Source organism: Leiobunum rupestre, chromosome 7 (assembly GCF_980474605.1).
Source record: "Leiobunum rupestre chromosome 7, qqLeiRupe1.1.hap1, whole genome shotgun sequence".
In the NCBI taxonomy this organism is placed as follows: domain Eukaryota; kingdom Metazoa; phylum Arthropoda; class Arachnida; order Opiliones; family Sclerosomatidae; genus Leiobunum; species Leiobunum rupestre.
Window position 1 is genome coordinate 7830228 of NC_143390.1, and position 25861 is coordinate 7856088.

Sequence of the window (25861 nt, forward strand, 5' to 3'; positions counted from 1 at the left end):
GGAGTAAGCGGACGCAAAACGGCGACGAAGCCTGTAATGCAGTTTGTCTTGTGAATAGCTTTCTGTAAAACTTTTGTATGTGAAGAATAGGAAGTGCCTAAAAATAAACATGGAAGCAGGAACTAACCGTCGTGAGGTAAATTCAGTAAAAAGCGCCATCTGATGGGGAAATTAAAGGGATATTCCACCATATAGTTGAAATATCATTTTACTATAACCTAGTAACCTACTTTTTAAGCCTCGGTCAAATATTATTTACATTTTAAATTAATATTTAACATTATTTTAATTTAATATTTTAACATTATTTTAATTTAATATTTTAACATTATTTTAATTTAATATTTTAACATTATTTTAATTTAATATTTTAGCATTATTTTAATTTATTATTTTCATTATTTATTTTAAAATAATTTACGGTTTGTCTAACTTTCATTTTGTACGAATTAATATATTTATTCGCATAATTAAAATTCAATTGCACCTTCATCAGATTACCAAAGAATCATTTTCTCGACACCCGTGACCTTCGTGAAATCACGTGATATTATTTAATTTATTATTTAATCTGGTCATCGATAGAAGGCGCTTTCCGCAGTTTTTACCTCACGAATGGGTCTTGCTGGCGCACGCTCTCCGTGTAAAATCGGGGGTCTATTTTATTTCACATGTCTATGGGTACATTCCCACTGTCCCTATTTGAACGGTCCTTAATTCTATAACCTTTCGGGGAGGATAGTTTGTAGTGGAAGAATAAGTCACTCTAGTCAGGTCAACTGCGCGAGGGTGGGTTCCGGGCAGCCCATGGTGTCGCCTTTAGTCGGGCCGTGATGAGGGCGTTTGTTTGCTATATGTGTGGCAGAAACGAAGGCTGTCTCACTGGCGAACGTTGTTTCGCAAAGCGCACTGTTGTCCCGGCCTGATTAGTCTCGTAGGCCGCTGTAGCGCTTAAGGCGGAACGGCGGGGTGCAAATACATAGTTCTATGTCTATGGGTACAGACGATGGGTCGGCTATTCGTGGCCGTTTATATCGGCCGATATTCAGAAAGTTATCTATCATAACAGTATAGTGTATATGATACTATCATTGTAAAAGACGGTTGAGTACACTGTCATGCCATTACATTCAAATTTTTCTTCCAAATAATCTTGCCAGAGCATATCCGAATCAGTTTTTAAAATGATGTGCCAGATTATTTTAAATTGTTTGGGGAAAGGGCAGTGCCGTCTTTCCCATTGGGCCCGTTGGGCCAGGGCCCAGGGCCCCGAGTTCGAAAAGGGCCCCCTCAGGCTCAAAACAAAACCATTCACCATTAAAATTTCATATTTGCAATAATGGCTAAGCGAAGGAAAGGTGTATCTTGGCCCCACTTTTTTTTATTTAACGGAGACATTTTATTGAAATCGGCGGGCATATTTAGTCGGAACTGATTTCTACCTTCGATAAATAGTTTTCTCTCACCAGGACCGGCGTTAGGGCGTGCGGGGCCCCTTCCCCCCATAACAAATTTGCCGAGGAAATGTTCGAAACAAATAGGGTTCGCTCGCTCGGTGAGCAAATTCATAATATTGCTATACACCTGATTCCCATAAATCAAATCACAGGAATCTGACCGAGAATCTTATTTTTTTTCGGAGCCAAAGAATAATCTTCGAATCTGGAATCGAATTCGAATCGTAAAAGCTTACCCGGAATCAAATTCGAATCATTGAATCGTCTCAGGGCCCCTGAAGGCAGCGCTTACCGCGGGACCCGAGGCGGTTGCCTCGTTCGCCTTGCCCTAATACCGGCTTTGTCTCTCACCAACAGTTTTCCGGATACAGCCAAATTTTTAGGTTGACTATGTTTAGAGTGCGAAGTTGACGTCAAACGAGCTTGAAGTAGATCCGGGTAAGATATTGCCACTATTTGATACGACTAAATTATGACGTTAAATTTCGGGTTTACTATTCCCACCGGCGCGGCGGATCCAAGTTTTGTTATTAATTTTCTGAAATAGCAAATAATGAATTTCAGAAAACCGAGTATTTTATTTAAACATTTTTACTATTTGATTTTGTAAAATTTACAAAATTATTTGACATTCCCATAAAATTTTCGCCCGTAAGCCCGGAAACGTTTGCAGTGTTTGAGAGAAGGTGCTAAAATGTTTCATGACGCATTATCTTGAAGTGTTTCCCTCTTTAAGAAATGTGTATGAAATAATTATAGCAAAAAGAAAATATACTGTATCCTAACAAAAAACTTTTAGCTTCTGTATCTTTGCCTTTGTTTTGTGTGAAATTTCCTTAGCTCACCATATTATTTATAGCATAAATCACATAGTACGAATAAGTATGACACTGAACGATTTCTGCGAAGGAAAATCTGTGACAGTGATTGTGTAATCGAAAGTTTTGGACGGGGAGACTCTTCCCTTCCTAAACTCTTCGCCGGTAAATGCCAGGTTAGTTTGATGGCGATAGTAACTATCGTAAACGCATTTAAGTTTCAAATTAAAAAATAAGTACTCTAAAGGGAATATAACCTGCAACGCGATATGTATGGAAGACCCCACAATTTTAAGGATTAACTCTCAAGTAAACCACTAAGCAGCTCCGATGCCTCGAAAGCCATAGGAGGAAGCGGCCAACAGCGAAACCGTTGGAGGGCGACCAAAATACCAGAGGTTATATTCCCTTAAAGAATGAAGCGAGTGTTCATAATTCTGATATTTCACTTCCGATTCAATAAGACACCATTATTTCCCCAAAGCAAGCGTTATTTATATTTGCAGAAGTTAATTTTTTTCTGATACTTGTGAAAGTGTTTTAATTTTCAAAGGGTCTGGCCTCGTTCATCAAAAGTTGAAAATGGCTAACAGCAACGATTTCCCGCGCGTTGTTACCTGGAACTTACAAAGACTAAGTAATTCTAAGACCGGTGTCAGTTTTTAGCAACATAATGATTTAGGTGGTCATTGGCGAAACAGAATATCATAAAAAATTTTGCATTGGGTGATAGGAAATATAATATTTTGTTACTTATGCCTTTAGGTATTTAGTAACCCAGAGCATAAGCCAATGGAAAAGGCGAAAGAAAATTATATCAGCAATGCTAGTAGCACGTTTAGAAAGTTGGAGGGGAAAAAGTCACTGAGGAATTGTTTGAATATCATCCTACGATTGATGTGGCCAAGAAGTTAAAGCTATCCCATAACGCTATCTTTTCCCATTTTTTGCTGTAGTGTTATTTACCATTATTTAACAACTTTTCCCATTTTATATCAAGTTATTTACCATCTGTTAAATACCACGCTTTCATAGTCGATGGAAATTTACTCAAGCTAAAACGTTGATATTTGGTATATGATAAAAAGTTCCCTTTACTTAAAATTTTCAAACCTGGCGGTATTTGTTCGAATACTTCGGTTATTTTCGAAATCAAATTTGACAAATTATTTCTAAAAACCGAAATATTTTGTTTTTGACAAATAGCCAACATGGGCGCCAGCAGACATTCTATGGGAGTGCCATGATATAGAAACCTCACTCGCTTCGCTCGCTCGGCGGTCACACAGAACGGTTTGATAAATGATAATGAACGAGCTTTCCGTAAGTGATATAAGACACTTTTGAAGTAAATACTCTACTGCAGTGTTTTCCCCAAAACGAAGAACGACAGTTCAAGTAATACGTTGGTGCGGACGGGCCGCGGTTCATTTTTCGGTATTAGCCTAGTCTCCGATATTTAATCGAAAATAAATTCGGGAAAACCTAGACCCAAGAAGGGGCAACGGGGCATAGCTCATTGAATGGGGGGAGCGGCAATTACTCCCACGCCGTGTCCGTACATGATACCAAAAATAAATGATAATTTTCTACTCGCCCTGCCCTACCTTGAAGAGTACTCGGCTACAGCCCATACTTGCTATCTCGTCGCCACTTTGGTGCCCCCAATTCGTACGCCACCATAGGGGGCCCCCAAAATAAAAAGTGCCAGGGCCTCACAATATGTAAAGACGGCCCTGGGGAAAGGGTTGACAACTAAAGCTTTAACGGAATTCCAGTTTGCTAAGCGTGCCTCTTTAAAGAAAACCTGTTTAAGAAAAGAAATTAAAAATAAGAAGGCTTGCAAGCAATGTCATGCAAATAAGAAAGATGGAAATAAAAAACCTAAAGTCCCAAAGGTTTATAAACCAGCAAAGGGGTTTGTAACTTAACTGATAAAGTAATGTGATAGCTATAAGTGATTAACAAGTTCCTGTTATTTAGATCCTATTGTAAAGAAATTTTTAACTTCAGTGATAAGAAAAATTACGCAAAATTTAATGTAATATGTGATACGGGTAAAGAAATATTTTAAATTAAGTTTAAGGATTTAGTAAATAAACCAACATTTTTACTGGTAACTGACGTTTATTAATATGTACCCAAAATAAAGCTTGAATTTAGAGGTTTTCATACAAAAGTCTTCTTAAAACTTTAACTTTTTTGGATTTAGCACTGACATTTCCATTTACAGGAGTTGTACAATTTTTACCAAGCATTTTCAAATTGGGAATATTCTGCTGATAACTGATGTTTGGATTGTCGTTCGATCCGCTTGCAGCTCTCTGTTTGCCAAAGTACCTTTCTAAAGGATCTTGATTAAAGCGTTCAGTGAATACAAATTTGGCTCCTTTTGAAAGGAGGAACTGAGTTGCTTCAATAATAGAATGTACAGTAATTTTTAAGCCATCTCTTGTTTCTTGACTCAACAACATTTTAAACTTGTCAAAATCATTCGGTACTACTAAAGCTTTGACTTCAGCCTCCCACAAAATATCCTAAAATTTTTTCTTGTAACCATTGAAATCTCCAATCATTAACTTGTCGGTAGGGATCTTGAAAGCGGTTTCTTTGATATTTTCCATCAGTTAGATTTCTTACATTCACGCAATCAAAAAAATCATTGACAATTTGTAGGAAATTTATAGTCTCTGAAGCTTCTTCGCCAACAAGTATATTAACAGCTGCGGCTTCTGTCTTACTCAAGATTTGCGCTGCATAGCTAACTCTCATTTTAGAAAAGTTATTTAGGTATACATGGTCGTACTTGACTTTGGGGGCAAGTTTCAATCCAGAATCTAATTCAGAGTCTTTTTTAAAAGTTTCTTCAACGTGGTTCCACAACAAATGTTTACCATTTTTTTTAGAAGTTTTGAATGATTTCCAGTACCACTTGATTCAAGTCCATTGCGTAAAGTTTTCAATAAGTGTGGGACATCTGAGATAAAGTAAATGTAATTGCCAATGGAATATGGATTTTTAGCTTTAGCGTCTTTTGGAAATTCAGATTTGCGCGGGAGAATCCCTTAGTTTTCAATACCTTAAACACGAGTAAACAAAAATAAACTCTAGAATTTATGCAGAATCTACCAAATTTTAGAGAATTACGTCAGAAAAAGTGAGGGAGTTGTAGTAATATCTTGTATTTTAAACTAGACAATGCTTTTCTTAAAGGTATAGTGGAATTGTTTCTTAATTTTCTTATGTATATGCATCAAGTTAGATGCAATATATCCATTTTCATGAAGCGTGAGAAAATATTTTTCAAGTTTGAGAATAAATATATTTTTTCACCCTGTGCTTAAATTCCAAACATTTATCTTTAAATATATTCCTAGGTGGTTAAAGGTTAAACTAATGTCAATTTAGGGTAAAATGAGCTTTCACATAAGGAGACGGTATTTAATGCAACTAAACAGATACATTCTTTCATTTCTTTAAACTAAGGTGCTGAATGCTCAGATGAATGTTTTTTCCTGTTCATTGTGTAAGGTTAGAAGATTTCCACCCCCAAGGGTGGCTAACGCATCTCAGAGTTAGTCACGCTCATGATCCTAATTTGCCCTTGAAATGCAACCTCGTTCACTGTTGTACCAAACATTTCTTACTTAAGCATGTTTACCGCCACCATTTTCGAAATGGTCATTTTATAAATGTGGGCATTCCGGTTGATCTGAACAATTTTAATCATCAAGATTTAGGTTATATTAACCCTGAAAATATTAATCAAGTCATTGAGGAAAGACTGTCTGATTCTACTATGTCTGATGTTGATTACGATGAAGTTGATAAAAAGGATCTGCAGAGAAAAGCAGCTTTAATGATATTGGAAACTAGAGAAAAACGCAAATTACCAAACTCTGTTGCAACCTCTATTGTTAACAGTGTTTCTAGTCTTTTAGAAGACTGCATGAACTTCTGCAGTAATATTGCTCGTCGCGAAAATTGTGTAGAAAAAAAGACAGGAGCAAATTTCTTCGTGAAATTCACTCACAAGTATTATTAGAAACGAGTATCAACTAAACAAGTTTTGCGAGACAAATCTTAATCTTATTAAACCAGTGGACTATGTTCTGGGAAGAATTCATACTAGAAAAAAAATGTAAAACTTACATTTACTTACGTGCCAGTAACTCTGGTTCTCATTAACTCGCTTTCGCATGATGATATTTGGGAAGAATATACAAGAGAAAAAGTAGAAATTGGGGAAAATTATTTGACTGATTATGATGATGGTAACATCTATAAACGCCACTTTTTATTTTCAAAAAATCCTAAATGTTTAAGATATATTTTTATCTTGATGAAGTTGAGCTGAATAATCCTTTGGGTGCCAAAAGAGGCATGCATAAAGTTTTACTTATTTACTTTATGATAAGAAGTTTCCATCCTAAATTTCGTAGCAAGCTAAGTAGCATAAATCTTTCTTTGTGCGTCAGATATCCATTTGTTAAGAAGTATGGGGAAGCAACAATTTTTAAACCACTAATTGAAGAGTTAATATCTTTTCAAATTGGTTTTGTAGTTAGAGGTCAAAATATTAAAGCTTGTATTGCAACAATTTCAGGAGATAATCTATCTACCTTCAGAAATATAGGCCTACCTTGTTTAAAAATATATGCCTACCTTCTTTAATGGCAAACAGACCAGATAGCTGAAGCTGATAATTTCAAATGACATCAACTGCTAAATTAAATGAAGTATTAAAGAGCAGAAAAAGTCACGTTTATAATTTATTTTTTTATTTTCACTGAAATACAAGTGTTGACGAACGTTGGCAGAATTTTTTAATTTTATTAATAAATTTGAAATTATGAACTTTAATAACGATATAAATTATAAAAGGATTTTTTAGTATCATTTTATATTACCTTTAAAAAGAATCTTCATTCTGTTTTTGTTGATGTATTAATATGTTTTGTTCACTTAACCTGATTTAACTCTCGCTGTACGTATCACGTTTTTCAAATAAATTATTCACCAATAAAATAGTTTTATTTAAATTTAAAATTGCTTTTTAAGAAACATTTGTTTAGTTCACTTATGTCCAACTATTATGTAGTAACTGATATTTAGAATTAAGTTTGGGTAGGCCTATAGCAACATCCTATTGTTAAATTACAGTACAAACAATAGGAAATTTCATGTTGGAACAACAGTAATTGTCACAACAGGATAATAAGGTTCTATTGTTAAATTACCGTAAATGCAACGGGAAATTTCACGTTTGAACAACAGTAATTTAAAATTTACTGTTAATGGTACTTTATATTTCTCGTGTCTAGAACAGGTTTTAACTTACAGCCTCGCTACGTTTACAGGAAAAAATACCTGTAATTTTTCAGGAATTTTCCTGGTACACCTCCGTTATTTTCGAGTGCAGCCTCGGAGATGAAGACTTTTGTGAATATTATATACTTCTGCAACAATTTATCCTCAAATAGTGACACTATAGTAGAATCCTACTATAGATTATTATATTCTGAGATTTTGCGTTGTGCCGCTTTGAGCGACCGAAAAATATTTTTAAAGAAGGTAGGCCCATAGACATAGGAACTATACTTATACCTAGACAAACTGCTGGATCTACGAAATTGAGGCCGGTTTTGAGCAATGGCGCTTTGTTATGCGTGATATGGACAAAATTACGTGGCGCCGCCTACGGCGTCTACGCGCGGCTAACTATACCTAGGCTATAGCCTTGACTATACTAAAAAAAGTAAGTCAGCTGTCAAATGTAAACAAAGGAAGCATGGAGGAATGTACCAATAAATTTCCAAATTATATAATGAAATGTGAGTAAATATTAATGATATTTATCTGTTAATGTAAATTAATATATTAGTTTCAATATTAATATAAATAAATAAAATAAACTACATAAATAATAGGAATAAAAATAAACAGTGTCTGAGTATTTGGCCATTGACATTGCAATCAAAGATGTAAAAGCAAAAAAAAGGGAGGTATAATTGTGGAAGGGATTCTACACACATTGATAAAGGATTAAAGAACTCTTATTGCCCTTGAAAAAATATTAACTTGGTGAGTCTTTTTCGAATAGCTGCTTTCTTCATTTGATCGTTTATGTCTCTGCTTATTTTCCTCAGCCTTATGTTAACGTATATTTTGATAATATTTTTCATCAAAACATTAACGTGGTGTTGTGATCCAAGTTCGTCATCAAACATATGTTCAGTAAGAGTTGGAAAAATATCGTCTGTTACTAACTGGCGCAGAACCAAACATTCTATTTTTAAGTCAATGTTTTTAGCCACAGTTTTGATTGATCCGAAGTATCTCACTGCCTTCTCAGTCAAGCTACAAATCTTGAGAACCCTAGCTGTCGGATGACATAATCCACCATTGTCCTTTAAAAGGAGTAGAAGTTTGGTTGGGTCCTCCTTTGCATAGCTATGACTTGATAGTGAGGAATGAATTTCGTCTAAAGCGTGTAAACATGTTTGGCATTTTAATGCTTTTCGTAATTTCTTTACAACAAAACCAGCCATATAACGGATTATGTTTTCTCAAAAGATGTTGGATGTTGATGTATCATCACTAAGAAACATAATAAAGTCATCCATTTCTTCCTCTAGAGATTCTTCTTCAATAACTCTAAGTTCGTTGGTTGGAACTGGCACCATGCACAAATTTGGAACGTGAGTGTTATCCAAAGCAATTACATTGCCACTTTTTGACGTTTCAATTTTAGTAACCAACATGTTTTTGTATGCGGCAGTGAAGTTTCTACAAGTAGGATTGTTGTTCCAACCTCCTCGCTGACGAATTGTGTTAAAATATAACTCTAAATGGTCCTGCGAAAGTTTGTAAGTTAAAAGGTACCTTAAAAAATAAACAATGGTTTACAAAATCTGGTATTTGCCAAAAAATTTAAGCGTATTTAAAAAAAATATACTTCAGTGGTCCATCAGGGGGAACAATGTACTTCTCTCCAATGTCCAAAACACTGTGAATTGTGACACCAAAACCAATAATGGCTGTCTTTCTTTGGCTTTTAAAAATCAAGTTGCCTTCCAAGTCTGTTAAATTGAATAGAAGTTCTTTAGTCTTCATTATGTCACGTTTAGTTATTTCAAGGTTGGAAAGCCGAATTGGTGCCTTGTAACCTTTAGCCCATGGATTTCGAGAGTTCAATACATCAAACAAACTGCAAGGAACAGTGAGGTCAGATATGAAGTCAAAATTGTTTAGAAAAGTTGCTTAAAAATTGTTTTTTGTAGATACCGATCAATTTTTGATATAAATTTAGATGTTGGCCCGCTTCCTTGAAACACTGGATCACCAGCCTCTTTCAAAAATTCTATGCTTTTTGCCACAGAACTGCTAACTGTTTGTGCGGCCAAGTTGACTTTCATTTTTTGAGTTTTAAACTTAATATGAAATTTTGATAATTTGTTAGCCAACGTTAATCCTTCATATTCTTGATAGCTCTGAAGGATGGCAATATATGCCCATTCGAATTTCTAAATATTTACATTAAATGTTGTTCAATTTCCTTGATAACTTTTTAAGGTGAATTTCTCTTACTTCACCAGTCCGTTGGTCAATCAAAACACCGTAAAATTCCCATAGATTTCTCAATAGCTTTAACATGTGGCAAGCATCAAGGACAAAATGGACAACTTCACCTGGATCCGCTAAAAAAGATATAACATTGTAGTCTTGAACAGATTATGTTCACCATAAACATATGAAAGTTTTATGATTATGGTAGAGTGTTCCATGGTAAAAGATTTACTTGCTGTTCATGAAACACTTTATGGAAAGCTGATTAGGTAGAATTGTTTATTTTGATTTATTTTTTTGTCCAAAGGTACTTTAATACTTTCATTTATCTAAAGCAATCACAGAACAAATTCAGTTTGTTTTTACCAGGGTTGGGAAAACTGCATTGAATAAAATCTTCCGTTATGACAACACCAAGAGATTGAGCCATGGAAATGTTACTTCGAAGTGCATCGCATGTAAGAGCTTGGCCCCTGTTTTATAGATTTGAAAGAGACACTCTTTTACCAAATTTTTCAACAGATGGCTAGGAGTGCCATGGACGAAGAAATATCCGACAGGGACTTTCCAATGGCCATTTATGGCTACAACCATAAATACGAGGGCAGATGTCGCAATTTCTTCAGTATCTTGGGTATCGTGATCCAACCCCAAATTCACATAACCAGAAAATTCCTTCCCAGTCCATTCGGTGTGTTTTTTAATGGACATTTCATCCAAAGACAGTGCTACTAGCAGCGGGTAATCAAATTTATCAACCTCATTTTTAATGTAGGTGAAACTTTAAGCCGTGAAGCCTGGTTGACCATTGGCTTTGTTCGTCCATTCACGAAGTGTGTTGGGATGAGGTAAACAAAGATGTGCACCGTCATAGCAAAGCTTCGAATTAGCTTCTGATTTTTTGGTCCTGTTTGACGCAAAAATTTAAACAATTCAATTGAAGTTGGTCCGAATCTTTCCTCAATATCCAGTGCATTTTCTTCTAAGATAAGATTTTGTTTCTTCATTTGATGCAGTACGTGCTTGAGGGAAGAAAGTTTTAAAGTTTTGCGTTTCATGGCTTGCTTGGTAACTTTAAGTTTTTTTTTTAGAGCTTGAACTCTATTTCTCCTTTGGGTTAAAGCCTTTTGGAACATAACATAATGGGTAGATGTTTGGCATGATTTCTATTGGGAAAAATTTTATTTAATTATAATTTTAATATTGTGCTATACTTCTATTTTACCTCAACAGTTTTAATTTCTTTCTTTAGCAATTGAGGATTAACACTACTGGATTCCTTGAAATATGTCTACAAAATTGACAAAACAAATTCTAAATAAACTTCACTAGGTAAGTATTTAAAATTTCTAACTACCCACATAATCGTGATTGCTCTTTGCATTTTCCAGTGCATTTTCATCTTCAGTTCCATTAACTTGGATAGGTTCATCGCCAATCACTATAGACTACAAAGTTTAAAAAATATTAACCACGGTATGTGAAGATCTTCCAAGCTTACTCTTTTCAGAAATAATTTTATATTTATTATTAGGGCAACTATACTTACTTCCGAGTGTTTATCATCGTTGGATAGTATGTCTAATTCAAGAGCATAGAAATCTAGATCTGGCTGCTCTGACACACTTGGAGACGCTGCGACATCTAATATTTCCGATAGCTGGTTACTGGAATCAAACTGCAGGGTATCTGAAGTTTCCATTGCTTCATGCTTGCTATAGCTCCGCTACAAAGTCGTTTATTATGTATATATACCTATTTCACTAACATTATTAAACACTGAATTATATACTTTTGTCCCAGTTTCATTAAATGTTAGATCACTTTTTCCCCTCGCAAAAACCGAAGGAATTGAGTCTTCCTTAAGAATTTTCCGCGTGAGATCTTTCGCGTTTTTGCCAACACGATAATCCGATTCTTTAAAGTGTTTTCCACAAACAAAGTGATACTTTCCGGGTATTAAGTTCAATCGATTTATTGCCTTAAGCCATTTTGAGCACAAGTTTAAGTTAGATTGAGGTAATCTTTATTATAAAAAATGGACAATACAAGGTTTTAAACAAAGATATGAAATTGTTATGATAAAAACAAGAAATACTTGTGAAATGGTATTTTTTCCTTTGGTGACCGACTTTTACAATTGGGAACCACGCAAGTTTGTACCATTTTCAATTGTTTGAAGTTTAAATTTACGTAAAATATTTTATTTCGCGTTGTATTTTACCAAAAACTAACTTTATTTTCGTAAGTTAAACAATTTTTACAAGTCTCTAAGAAAATACGTTTTTGCGTCCAGCGTTCGAATTTTCCGCTTTTTATAGTTTCTCCGTTCTCCACCAAACGATTTGGTGGCGCCACGGAATTTTGTCCATATCACACATGAGACGCGCGCGGGACGGAAAACCGGGCACAAAACGCTAGTGCCTTGAGTTTCTGCAATACTCCGTCTAGGTATAAGTATAGTTCCTATGTCTATGGGTAGGCCTATATTTCTGAAGGTAGGCCTATATTTCTGAAGGTAGGTCTATTTTTTTAAAGAAGGTAGACCTATATTTCTAGAAGGTAGGCCTATATTTCTAAAAGGTAGGCCTATATTTCTAAAAGGTAGGCCTATATTTCTAAAAGGTAGGCCTATATTTCTAAAAGGTAGGCCTATATTTCTAAAAGGTAGTCCTATATTTTCTGCGAATTTTGTCCTGGATGGCGTGCCATAATTCAGGCTACTTCGTGCGAAAATCTGTGACCGCGTGTTCCATTAATAAGTTCATTATTTCTTATGCCGCGCTTCTGAACTGTCAAAACTCTTTCCTGGTAGAGCCCAGGCGATTTAGGGTTTGAACTAAATAAGTGGTAATAAAACCTTCGCTGAGTGTAGGGAGCTGTTGGCTCACGTGGCATGAAGGACTTGCCAAGCTGATTATTATTATTAGAATTTATTTCTTTTGCAACGTGCGCCTTAAAATGGTGCGAATCGACTCTTCAAAATCTCCACGAATCCCTTCCTGAGGAACTGGTCAAACCCGGTCACAATATATCAATTGCTTAAAAACTGGTGGGCTGACATTTTCCAAATTGCGCCAAAATACAAAAACGGACAAAAGATCACGCAATTCTGACCTCCGCCATCTTGGATTAAAGATGTCGGAACTATCGCTAGCTATAGTACAGCCGGTATTTCGAAAATGGCCGCTATTTTCGTGAGCAAATGAGGAGTGGTTGCTGCTATACGTATTCGACGTATCTCTTGAAATGTTTCAAACAAAGCAACATTAAAATACCTGTAAATTGCCATCTTAATTTATGTTTTCTAAACATAATCCTTTTTAAAAACTATTATCAGTTTCTATATTGTAGCTTCCTAATCATAAACAACTTGTTGAGGTTAACGGTAATAGTTAGTGTAGGAAGCTGTTGGCTCGCGTGGCATGAAGGGCTTGCCACCACCCTCCTCCGCATTGTAACCCGGCCACCGGTAATTGACTTTACAAGTCGCTGGTCGACTTAGGAATATTTTGGTGCCTCGGGTTTTGGCCTAGCTGATTACTAAAACACCTTGGAATTCATCTGTCTAGTTTTACTTAAATATTTCCAGCCACACTTGTCTAAAGGCATTATAAAGTCATTTATTTAAGTGTATGAATTATTAATAATTAAACATATTACATAGGTCTTATGACCAATGTTTTATTTGGGGATTGACAGCAGGATTTTTTAAAATAGTATGCATTTCACGTTGAACGATCAAAAAAATAATGCATTTTAACAAAATTATGTGTTATAAAAGCACTTGCCAAGTTTTTTGGCTAGTTGTCCATAAAATCACTAAATAAAATTTCTTTAAAAACAACGGTGTTTATTTATTAATTGTTTTTATTCATTGTACAATAATGTGCATTTTAAATCTTTTGGTGTAACTCAATGGTGCCCAAACACTTGAACGTTTAGTGAAAGTGGATTTCATATCGATATGGTGTGCTTCAAATAGGCGTTTTGGGTTTGGAGATTTGGTACTTGACGAAAAACCGCTAACGAAATTAACTTTCAAAATTTGGGGAGGAACCAAAATGTTCGAGTGAAGGACAAATAAATTAAGTGTGATAAACGCTGTTTTAAATTTCCATGACAACGAAACCTTAATTCACTGATGTCTTGTTTACTTTTCGCAATCGTTGATTTAAAATGAAAGAGTTCTGGGAATCTGAATCGACGTTTCTGGATGTAGATTCTCAAGGGGTTTTTCCAGAGGCCCGTTTCAAAATAATTATTGAACTAATCATTTTGCAAATAGATGATAATAATAATCAGCTAGGCCCAAGTCATCAAGCGGCTTTTAATGCCCTAATCAGGTGGCCGGGTTACAATGCGTAGGAGGGTGGTGGCAAGCCCTTCACACCACGTGAGCATTAGCTCCCTACATTTACTATTACCGTTAACCTCTACAAGCTTTAACTTAAACCAGTGGGCCGCAGGGTGAAAGCGCTAACCACTCCGACACCCCACCATTAGATTATACAAGTAAATCCATAATATATATATATATATATATATATATATATAGGTTGACCTACGGACACACGAATTGAACCAAAACCCGTAAATATCCAGCCACAATTAATGAAATTATCCGGGTACTCGTGTAACGTCCATTGTCGGTTTAGCGAGGATCCAATATTAACATTAAGTCTAGAGGATTTTAAATTAAATTAACTAAACGATTTTTTCAGGGGTATATTTTAAACAATACTTTGAAATTACCAAACTTTACTGAGGATTACCAAGATTTTAAAAATTTAATAAAACAGTAAATATATACGTAATAACCAGTCCTAGTAATGGATAATTCATGGATTAATTAACTGAATGATGTTCCACCGCCGCGCCGTAGAAATCTCGCCATAGCGAGCGTTAGCGACTGTCCCGAAATCATTTTAGCCGCGCATGCGCAAATCACCTTTTTACCGATACAACTGGATACAAGTTTTGATTTTTCCCGAGTAGAACGGGTAAAAGAGGCCCAAAACGGGTTCTCCAGCGGCAAAATTCGTCCCAACTTGCAATGTGACCTAAAAATTCTATTTCGGTGTCTGCTTTGAGGATCTGATGAGTCCGCAGCGATGCGGGGTGGACAACACAGTTTGCTTTCACCGTGTTTGTGGTTGTTCCAGGTGGTAAATTTCACCCTGAGTCGAATGCGACCAACCACATGCCCGTGGGATGAACCGTGTCTGTACTGAATCACGTGCTTTTTTCTCTAATATGAAAAACAAAAGCCCAAATGTAAAATTTAGCAATCGAGTCAAGCTGGATATCGTTTCTGTAGTCGAACGAGACCCACCGCGGATTGCTGGGATTAATAGTTTCGGAGTTATGACCAAACGTACACTAAATAAAATGTTCTTTTTTCGAAATTTCATGAAATGTTGAAAAAGTATATCAACCATTTGGCCAGGACCAACCATGCTTTTGGATCTTACGTATTATTCTGTGGCGAGTCGAATGAGTCCAACCGCAATTCCATAGAACTAATCGTTTCCGAGTTATAACGAAATATGTGCGAACCATAAATGGTGTTTTTTTCAAAATGTTCTACAACAGTCGATATTTTAAAAAATTTACAACCAGCGTAAAAGCGTTCAACAAGATCATACGTCACGTTGGTAACGGTCTCAACGAAAATAAATTCAACATTGTATATTCCCTTTAAATGCTATTAAATAGCTTAAAATGTTTCATCTGTTGATTTACTTTTCTTATCTATTTGAAAAATGATTATTTCAATGAATAGAATGAAAAAATGCTTCGGGGAATCTCCTTCCCGAAAAGCACTTTGAGTCCAGCTTGTACTTGGAAACCAGGTTTGGTCTTCATGGAAAATTAAAACCGCGTTTATCAAACGTTATTTGTTTGTCTTTCACTCGAACTCTTCCGTTCCTGCGCGATGAAAATACCAAAATGTTTGAGAAAATGAACTTTCACACTGTATTTATATCAATGGAAAGCCACAAACGGACAAAATATAAATATAGCAAAAATTATATTATTATAAAAATATAATATAAATGACCAAGGGTTAAATAAGACCGTTTTAATTTAAATTAAATTTAATTTATTAGACGATAATTATTCAAAATGGCAGTTTGGGTTTCAGGGAAAGATAATTATAATTGTAGGTGTTTTTCGCTCCACGACAGACCATAATGAACCGAATTCGTTCTGTGCCACACTTATGTTTATTTTATTACTTATGGTATAAATAAATGCATTCTTATTATCAAAGAAGGACTAAAATGGCAAACCCAATGCGAAATATTTTATAAATCATATTTCCTACTGTTTAGATTGGTAAAAATAAATTAGAGATTCAACTAATTGTAACTTTGTCATAGCAGACAAAATGTTGTACTTACACTAGCGCCATCTCTAAATTCTCTACTGGAGCACTATTTAGCTTAAATGAGCTACAATTTCAAGAAAATTAATACTTTAGCAATGAATCTGGAGATGGCACCACTTGTGCTGCTGTACTGAGTTAATCTTCGTGACAAGGTGAGATCGGCTTACTAATATGATCGTGTAATATGTTACTTTGAAGATATGTTTAAGAACCTTAAATGACACGATTTCGGACAGTCCGTTGCAGCGGTCGTTGGAGGGCTTCTACGCAACGGCTTCGCGTATTTCAACGAATTATTTCAGAACAAACTCGTAGTCTTAATGCGCATGTTTTAAGCCAATAACAGTAGCGGTATAAGGAATTGCTGTTTTACGCACGCCTGATTCTATATAACGCTCAGGGTGTTATTTTAGCGAGGGGCTAACCACTCTTTGAAAATCTGTACACCGATTACAAAAATATGAAAATGAGTACAGCCTTTGGTAGTGCTAAATCTGTACTCACTTACGTGATCATTTTAGTGCCGTCAAAGCTACAGGCTTGTACGCTGATTTCGGGGAGTGATCAGCCCCTCGTATTTTAGAATAAAGAAAAACTACATGAAAATCAACGCCTGAATCTAGATTAAGTCATTTTTCACATTTTATTTATTTATTTATTTATTTAAATCATTTATTTTAATTACGGTACATATCAATCTAGTCTTCAATTTGGCTTGTTAATCTGTAAATTGATTAAAATTACAGCAGCATTTAAAGAAGGATAATTATTTATTTATTAAACATTTTTCGAAGCCAGTAACGCGTGAAAATGACATTTAAGTTCGTTGGTTATAACACGCACAGAAATCAACTAAATTGGTATGAAATATATTAAAATATTTACATATTTAAATATGTTTAATAATTTATTATAAACAAGGCTTAGCTAAACTAGATATAGGACTAGACATATATATACAAACATTATCAGAGTTAATATGATTCGTTTATTTGTAAATGTATTCGTCTCGTAAAAATTGTTCCCTCATGGTCCTCGTGGGCCTAAGAAAAACTTTCTCGCGTCTGTGGTCCTCCAAATAAAAGGGCGCTCTCACTTTCGGGGGTGATAAGAAACTTAATCTGCTGAAACGAGAGGGGGGTGGCTGAGGGTTCAAAGGGTTGCTGGCGTGGCAGATAAGGACGGTTAGCGGACGCGGTCTTCGTATAAAACCCAGTTTGAGGGGCTGGGAGGTCCGTGTTTCCGCATCTTACCATCGGCCAAGACGTCCTCTCGCTCTCTTCGGTCTTCGCCGCTCAACGAAGTGTCTCTTTCGCGACCATCATGGCTCCAGTTTTTCACCACGACCATCACGTGCGAAATCACTGTCCTCCAACAGGCGCTAATCTGGCTTCGGTAAGATACCCTTTTTCATTCCCTTCCGGACGTTGCTGCCCGAACCTGGACAACAAATTGGCCAAATTACGAAAAACTAGTTTCCAGTCCAAATTCTATATTTTTACCTTTGACGGGGAGTTGATGGATTGCAGTTTTAAACGCCACAAAAGTTCCATCCACACCGTCTAATTTTTATATGAAATGAGAGCAAAGGCGTCAGTCAGTAAACAAACCCAAACCGAAATTTTAGCTGTAATGTTTCCATCCTCTGTTTGGAGTGTTTTAAATATAATAATTATAATAATCAGCTAGGCTAATACTTCGACTATAAGCCCATCAAAAACCCGAATAGCCATGGTTCTTATCTTCAAAGTCTTTCTTCAAGGTGTTATTAAGCATAGTTTATCTAGTATTTGCTGAAGACTTCCATCTAGCAACAACGACTCGCAAATAGCTTTATGGTTACATCCAGTTCAAAAAATCGACATAAATTTGTGGCTAGCGCGATATCACGTCATATTAGGCTTACTAAAAGCACGGATTTAAGTTATATGTGTATCTATTTTAAAAAGTCGTATTATTGTTTTTAAAATATCGTCGTAATTTAGGTTCAATCTTATATCTTTGATAATTTATTTTGGAAAATAAATGATCAAATTAGCACGAGCGAAAGTTTAATACCCGCATATATGAAAGCGAACTATTTTTACCGCGGCGGAGTACATCGGTACACTTTATGATCCTGAAAAGTGGCGAGGGGGAAGGCATCACCAAAGACTTATTTACCCCTTAAATAAGATGAAGCAAGTCGAAGCGATAGAATTAGACTATCTCAATATTTACTTTTGGTCTTAGTCACTAGGACATAGTTAAAAATTTATATAAATGTAATTTGACTTCTTTTTAAGGCCGAGAATTCGATTACTAGTCATCTCCCTCTTGCGGTTCCTCCGCATTATGCTTTTCCAACTTTCGAACCTGATGCACCTTTTCGATTCGACCCAGTTCTTCCCCCAACCGTAATGGAAACGTGAGTATATTAACAACTTTTAAATACCACGCGTGAAAAGACCTATATTTGGTATGGTAAACACCATTGGTAAATACACTCGCGCACCCAAGACCAGTAGAGGTATTTTCAATTGTATATAATTAACTGTGTTAAACTACACGATTTGGAGATAATCCTTATTTCTGGCTCTTCCTCAGTTACAATACAGATTCCGCGCAGGAAACAATGGGACATCGCCCACCATCACACGAAGCCGGATCGGACATACGACGGGAGTTCATGACCAGGACTTCACTTCCTGGCGCGGGATATTCAGGAGCATCCGTTCCTGGCCAAATATTTGACTCTGGGTATTTCAACCACTGTTTGCTGCCCCAACCTTCAATGGGGTACCAGTCGCGCGTGTTAGACGGAAACTACCATCAAGCGCCATTCCAGATATCTTCATCGCTCTATGAGTTGCACTACCAACCAAACACGTCTTCCACGATGCCGCGTCCAACACCACGTCTAATGTCCACCTACCCAAATATGACCGAGGATGACTGGCAGGCGGCCATTAATCTGTATTCCATCAGCCGGCAAGGCGCTGAGTCTCCGGTAATCGACGTCGAAACCTGTTCGCTGGATGAACCCTTCACCACAATTGATACGAGTAACTTTATTAATTACATTTATCGTCAATTTCTAATTACTAATTTGGAATTTCCATTTCAGCCTCGTCAACAATTCCGGTTTCCGAACAGTCGACGGCCATCAAAGCCGCGGACAATGATACGTCGTTCCGCAGTCCGACGGCACCACAGGGGGCATCATCCTCCAACGAGGTGGCGCGCAAGTTCACTTCTCCGGCCGAGTTAAATACGCAGACTGCTATGAACAGCCCAAATTCTAAAAATGCGTCTGTGCCGGCCAGGGCTGATTTGAAGGCTTTGAGTCGCGTACAAATTACGTGCGGTCATATAGACAAAATTACGACAAATCGTTGCGGAAAACAATTTAACGATGAGAAAAGTTTCAAAACGCACAGCTTGCGCCACAAAAGCAAAGACGAACAAAAATATCGGTGCAATTTTTGCGGGAAAAGTTTTGTGCAGCGTTCTTCACTAAACACTCATTTACGTATCCATTCAGGGGCTAAGCCATACAAGTGCACACACTGCGATCAGTGTTTTAGTGACGGCTCAACGCAGAAGAAGCATTCGCGAACCCACACCGGCGAGAAGCCGTATCCGTGTCGGTTTAAGTGCGGGAAGAGTTTCAGCCAAAGTGGCAACCGCATAAGACATGAGTTGACCATTCACAAATCCAAGTAGAAAAGATTTAATTTAATTAAATAAAACCACGTTATGAACTAAAGTATTAAGGCAGACCTAGGCCGGGTTTTTAAAATAATATTGTATATTTAAAAAAAATTATAAATTTATTCTTAATCTAAAAGTAAATTTGAAAATCTTTTATTTAAAACTTTTTAAAATAACGATATTCCAAGTATTTTTAATATTTATTTTATTCTAATTCTATTTCACAGTGTAACTTTTAACCCCAATGTCTTTCATTTTTACAAAATGCCAATAAAGTGATTTTTTTAAAATATGTTTTGTTATTATGTTTCCTAAAAAAAGGGAAAAAAAATTCAAAATTGTCGAAAGTAACAAAATGCTTTTTGCGAAAGAGAGGGAAAAAAATTTCATTTAAGCCAAATTTCAAATTTTAGTAAGTAATAAATTGCATTTCGTAGGACATTTGGAAATAAGCGTGTTCACAATCGTCGATTCCTATTTAGAAATGTCATTGACAAATATGAAATATGTTTACAGCCAACCATTGAGGAGATATTGCTTTTAGCAAAATAGGGTTTGAGCAACTTTCACCAATTTAGGGTTGGCGCGTTGCGATTCGCAACTTGGGCGTCTGGAAATTGCGCTAAAGGATTGGCAACACTGAGAAGGATTGCAAACTCTCTTCAGAGCCGAATATAGAACAGAAGCAGTCCACTAACTTGCTTGACCGGTTTCTAGTCATTTCTACTACTCTCATTTCCCGTTCGGATCAAGTGACGTCATCGCTCCGTTGGAGAACCATTTTCGTAAGAACGTATCAGTGGGGTGGCCAAGTGGTTAGCACTCTCGCCGAGAAGCGAGATGAGCCTGGTTCGATCTCAGCTTGTGGGACCAAGTGAAAACTAGGAACCACTATTTCCTGTGTTGAGTTTTTTAATTCCTCGAGCTCTTCAGTTTCCAATTTCAATAAACACCTGCTGAAGTTAAGGGTAATAGTTAGTAAAGGCTTAACATCAACCTCCTACGTAATATAACACGGCCACCGGCAAGTGGCGTCACAAGTCACTAGTTCAATTAGGCCTTTGTATTAGCTTAGCTGATCATTATTATTAGAATTTATTTTGCCACGTGTTCCTTAAAATGGTGCGAATCGACTCTTCAAAATCTCCATGAATCCGTTCATGAGAAACTGGTCAAACCTGGTCACAATAAATCAATTGCTTAAAAACAGGTGGGGTGACATTTTCCAAATTGCGCCAATATACAAAAACGGACAATAGATCACATTATTCTGACCTCCGCCATCTTGGATTCAAGATGTCGGAACTATCGCTAGCTATAGCACAACCGTTATTTTTAAAATGGCCGCTATTTTCGTGAACAAAGATATTTTTGCTACACTTATCCGACGTATCTCTTGAAATTTTTAAAATAAAGCAACATTAAAATACCTGTAATATTGCCATTTTCAATTATATATTCTAAATATAATCTTTTTTAAACACTTGTATTAGTTTTTATACGGTAGAAAGCAATGCGACGTTTTCAATAGCTTTCTAATCATAAAAAAACTTGCTGAGGTTAACGGTAATAGCAAGTGAAGTGAGCTGTTGGCTCGCGTGGCATGAAGGGCTTGCCACCACCCACCTACGCATTGTAATCCCGCCACCGGTATTTGACTTTACAAGTCGCTAGTCGACTTAGGCCTATTTTGGTGCCTTGGGTTTTGGCCTAGCTGATTACTAAAACACCTTGGAATTCATCTGTATAGTCTTCCTTAAATATTTCCCGCCACACTTGTCTAAAGGCATTATGAAGTCATTTAAGTGCATGAATAATTAATAATAGGTTATATGGCCTATGTTTTCTTTGGGGATAAACTGCAGGGTTTTTAAATAGTATGGATTTCACGTTGAAAGATTAATAAAAAATTATGCATTTTAACAATATTATATGTTATAAAAGCACTTGCCAAGTTTTTGGCTATACTTGGGCATAAAATCACTAAATGCTATGCTTAAAATAGCATTAATAAATTAAGTGTGATAAACGCTGTTTTAAATTTCCATGACAAAGAAACCTTAATTCAACCTAACTTCAAGGAGCTTATCAACGCTGATGTCTTGTTTACTTTTCGCAATCGTTGATTTAAAATGAAAGAGTTCTGGGAATCTGAATCGACGTTTCTGGATGGAGATTCTCAAGGAGTTTTTCCAGAGGCCCGTTTCAAATTAATTATTGAAATAATCATTTGGAAAGTAGATGATAATAATAATCAGCTAGGCGCAAGTCATCAAGCGGCTTTTAATGCCCTTATCAGGTGGCCGGTTTACAATACGTAGGAGGGTGGTGGCAAGCTCTTCATGCCACGCGAGCCAATAGCTCCCTACACTAACTATTACCGTTAACCTCTACAAGCTTTTATAGAAAGGGGAAACCGAAGAACTCGGGGGAAACCCCTTAAACCAGTGGGCCGCGAGGTGAAAGCGCTAACCACTCCGACACTCCACCATTACATGTAGATTATACAAGTAAATCGATAGATGAACATCACACGAATTAAACTAAAACCCGTAAATATCCTAGACACAATAATTTAATAAAACAGTAAATATATATACCTAATAACTAGGCCTAGCAATGGATAATTCATGGATTATTTAACTAAGGGATGTTCCACCGCTCAGGGGCCTAGGAACGTACTAGAAGTTGGAGGGGGCAAAGATAAACGAAAAGGGGTCTGGAGAATGGTTTTAATTTTTAATGGCGTGTAGCTTCTCCGAATGCATGTGTACTTGTTAAGTCTACTATGTAAATTGGCAGGAAAAGACTGAAATTTGAACAGAGTTGAGGTTCTATAAACTGTAAATGCATTTAAAATGATAATTTGAGCCTTTTGAAAATTTCAACTGACCAAAGGTTGGAGGGTGCAATAACATTAGATGCCCCTCCCAGCAAAATTCTAGGGAGGGGAATTGCCCCCTCTGCCCCTCCCGGTTCCTACGCCCCTGCCACCGCTGTAGAAATCTCGCCAAAGCGAATGCTAAGCCTTGTTCACACGGGCCGTGTTTTCCTGGTTTTCTATATTTTCTAGTTTTACCGCCTTTTCCCGTGGTTCTGGCATGGAAAAAGTAGAGAAGTAACGGCGGCCAGAATAGGAAAGCCTGTACCGAAAATGTTGTCGTCTTCCCTCATTTCAACCTACTTTTGGTTCGGGCACTCCGTCCTTAATGCGCATTATTCGACGCGCACTACGTCACGATGCGGAGTCTAGTCAGCTGTAAACATTACAATATATCTTCCGTGTGTTTGTGACTTTGTGTTGAGCTTCACAAGGCGCAAAGGCCTAATTTATTTACATTTTTTAAAAATAGTTTTAAGTTTAGCTTATGAATAATTATCTACAATGGTAAACTATAAAAAATGTTGTTACATGGGTTGTAAAAATAGCAGTAAGTTTTACAAAGAACCTTATATGAAGAACGTTTCATTTTTAACATTCCCTAAACCTAAAACGAAATATGAGAAATGCAAACTATGGATTAAATTTTCACCATACTTTTAGAATTGATGTTTTCTTTCTTATATATTTATTTAATATAATTTATATTTAGATACAAAATATGAATATATATTAAAATATATTATATGTTTTTGCATTTAGATTTAAATCCAATTTAATTTGTCCTAAACTACCTAAGCCTTACACATTAAAAAATATCCGTTAAAATTTTAAAAACAGTACGCAGTAGATGACCAAACAAATAAGATGTACCATAGAAGAAGTACTTCTTCCATGGTTGTACCTTACTAACAAGTTGGCAAGCCAAAATATACCTCTCCTCGGAAGAATTGTCCCTAGTGGTATTAATTTATCGAGATAACCCTTAAAGATATATCTCCGCAATTTAGAGTTATTTGTTAAAAATATTAACCCATTTCTATCCCGCCCGGTATAAAATTTTAATTATAATTAAAATAATTGAGACGAAACGACCAATTTTAATTTATTCAGAATATCATAAGTTAAGTAGTTACAACAGTAAGTTAGACGTACTATAACAATGCACAATTGAATTAAACCCTTTTACAGAACAAGTTTATCAGTTAAATATAATACGAAGCAAATTTTAATGAAAGAAATATCTACAGAGGCTTTTTGGAATTACTCTCTTACGAAATACTTGCCGCATCTTTAACGCTCATTTTATTTCAACACTCGCCCTTGATGAAGATACCGTAGATATCTGGTAGTGGACGACTCGTTCACTTCCTGTTGACGTTGTGACGCATACCACATGAAAAAGACCAATGCCGTCCAATTTCCAATATCATATAATGACTCGCACACCCAAGAAATCATTGACTGCGTTAGAAATCGTAGATATCCAAATATCCACACCAAATGTATTTACAAGAAGCAAAAACCTTAAAATCAACAAAGCACAGAGAGCCACTTGACGAACCGCCAGCTCTTAAAGCAATTAACGTTAAATTATCTCCTTTGAATTAACAGAACTATATATAGGTCGTTAAAAAAGTGGACCACCCACAGGGTCTACCCTTTAACCCTCTAATCTCGGCTGACTGCGCTAAAACAAGATTTAACCTTTAAAAAATACCAGATTAGGCCTTCATAAATTCATTAATAAAAAAAGACTTTATTACCTATTATGCTTACGATGCCTGTCTTAATTTCAGTGAATCTAAGGAGCTATCGGTGATTCTGTGGTAGAGCGCTCGACTGCCAAGCCGAATGGTCTGGGTTCGAAACCTGGGTGGCGCATTTATTTTTAATCAATAGAGAAACGCTAAAGTAGAATTTCTTCGATGCAATAATTTCAATTTCAATTCTATTTCAATTAAACCAAAATTTCGTACTCTATTAAATACGCTTCCGATAAAGCTGAAGGTCTAATTTTCAATAAGGCGTAACAAGTGTCGGTGGTTCTGTGGTAGAACGTCCGCCTGTCAATCAGGAGGTCTCGGGTTCAAATCCCGCCCGATGCGATCGCAAATTGATACTAAGACGAATACCGTGTACAACTGGTGGAAACCCTGCCATTGGACGTTGAGAGGTAGCATTACACTCAGCACTCGGTCCGTCCCAAAGTCATTAAGAAGAAGTTGGAGAGAAAACGCCCATATAAACACAACAGACTCAACATGCACATCCATCAGAACACAAACACAACAAATTCAACACTCACAACCTACGCATAAACATTACAAAAACCGTAATACACCAAACCGTCACGACGGTGAGCGAAAAAACACCATCCAAACCAAACCGCAAATGCATCCGTTAACGCTCACCGTCGCACGGTGGTTTTGCCAACCCTTTGAGAAACTGCGTACGCAGTGATTACACTTTGCACCGAAAATGCGAACGCGTTCGCAGTCCTGACAGACAGACACACCCACAGACACACCCACAGACCCACCCACAGACCCACCCACAGACCCACAGACAGACACGGTCGTTGTATAACCCCTCCTAGGGGACTTTGTCCCCTCGGAGAGGTAAAAAGCATTGAATACGGACATTCAGACCAATAACATAAGGTAGGATGCGCGTGAACGTTGCGCAAACGAAACTTGGTGCCGGGTAAAAGTATGGGGGGAATGAACAAAAAGGGGAATTTCTAAAGCTTTTTTAACATGAGGCCCACGTTCCTTCTCTACTTCTACCATGGTTCTGGCGTGTAGGAACACGACTGTACACACGGACGAAATTTGCCGGATTTTATCACAGCGAGCGCTGCCGGGGAACGAGGAAACAAACTATTTTTGAGGGGCGTTGGGCTCGACCAGTCAGCGAGCGTTATGCCGTCACGTGGTAGACGCAAAAATTATTAAGCCTACTTTTAAAGACTTTCAAAATCGCTCCTTATATCATTTAACAGCGAAACGCTCGCTGATTAGTCGAACTCAAAGAGCTTCATAAACCG

The 25861-nt window shown here is 36.7% G+C and overlaps 1 protein-coding gene and 1 long non-coding RNA gene across 3 annotated transcripts in view; both read left to right on the plus strand.

The window, feature by feature from the left end:
- Positions 1–9065: 9065 nt before the first annotated feature.
- On the plus strand, positions 9066–9764 carry LOC149934333 (uncharacterized). 2 transcript variants are annotated; one of them, XR_016472347.1, is made up of 4 exons: positions 9066–9156; positions 9239–9343; positions 9416–9502; positions 9559–9764. It is a non-coding gene; the product is annotated as an uncharacterized LOC149934333 (long non-coding RNA). The 2 variants fall into 2 exon arrangements; XR_016472346.1 differs by having other exon boundaries at positions 9239–9502.
- Positions 9765–17493: 7729 nt separating this feature from the next.
- LOC149934334 (uncharacterized) overlaps positions 17494–25861 on the plus strand; it is an 83820-nt gene continuing 75452 nt past the window's right edge. The window contains exon 1 of the mRNA XM_090153422.1: positions 17494–17633. Within this exon, the coding sequence (XP_090009548.1) occupies positions 17562–17633 (72 nt within the window). The 5' untranslated portion in view covers positions 17494–17561. The remainder of the gene's footprint in view (positions 17634–25861) is intronic.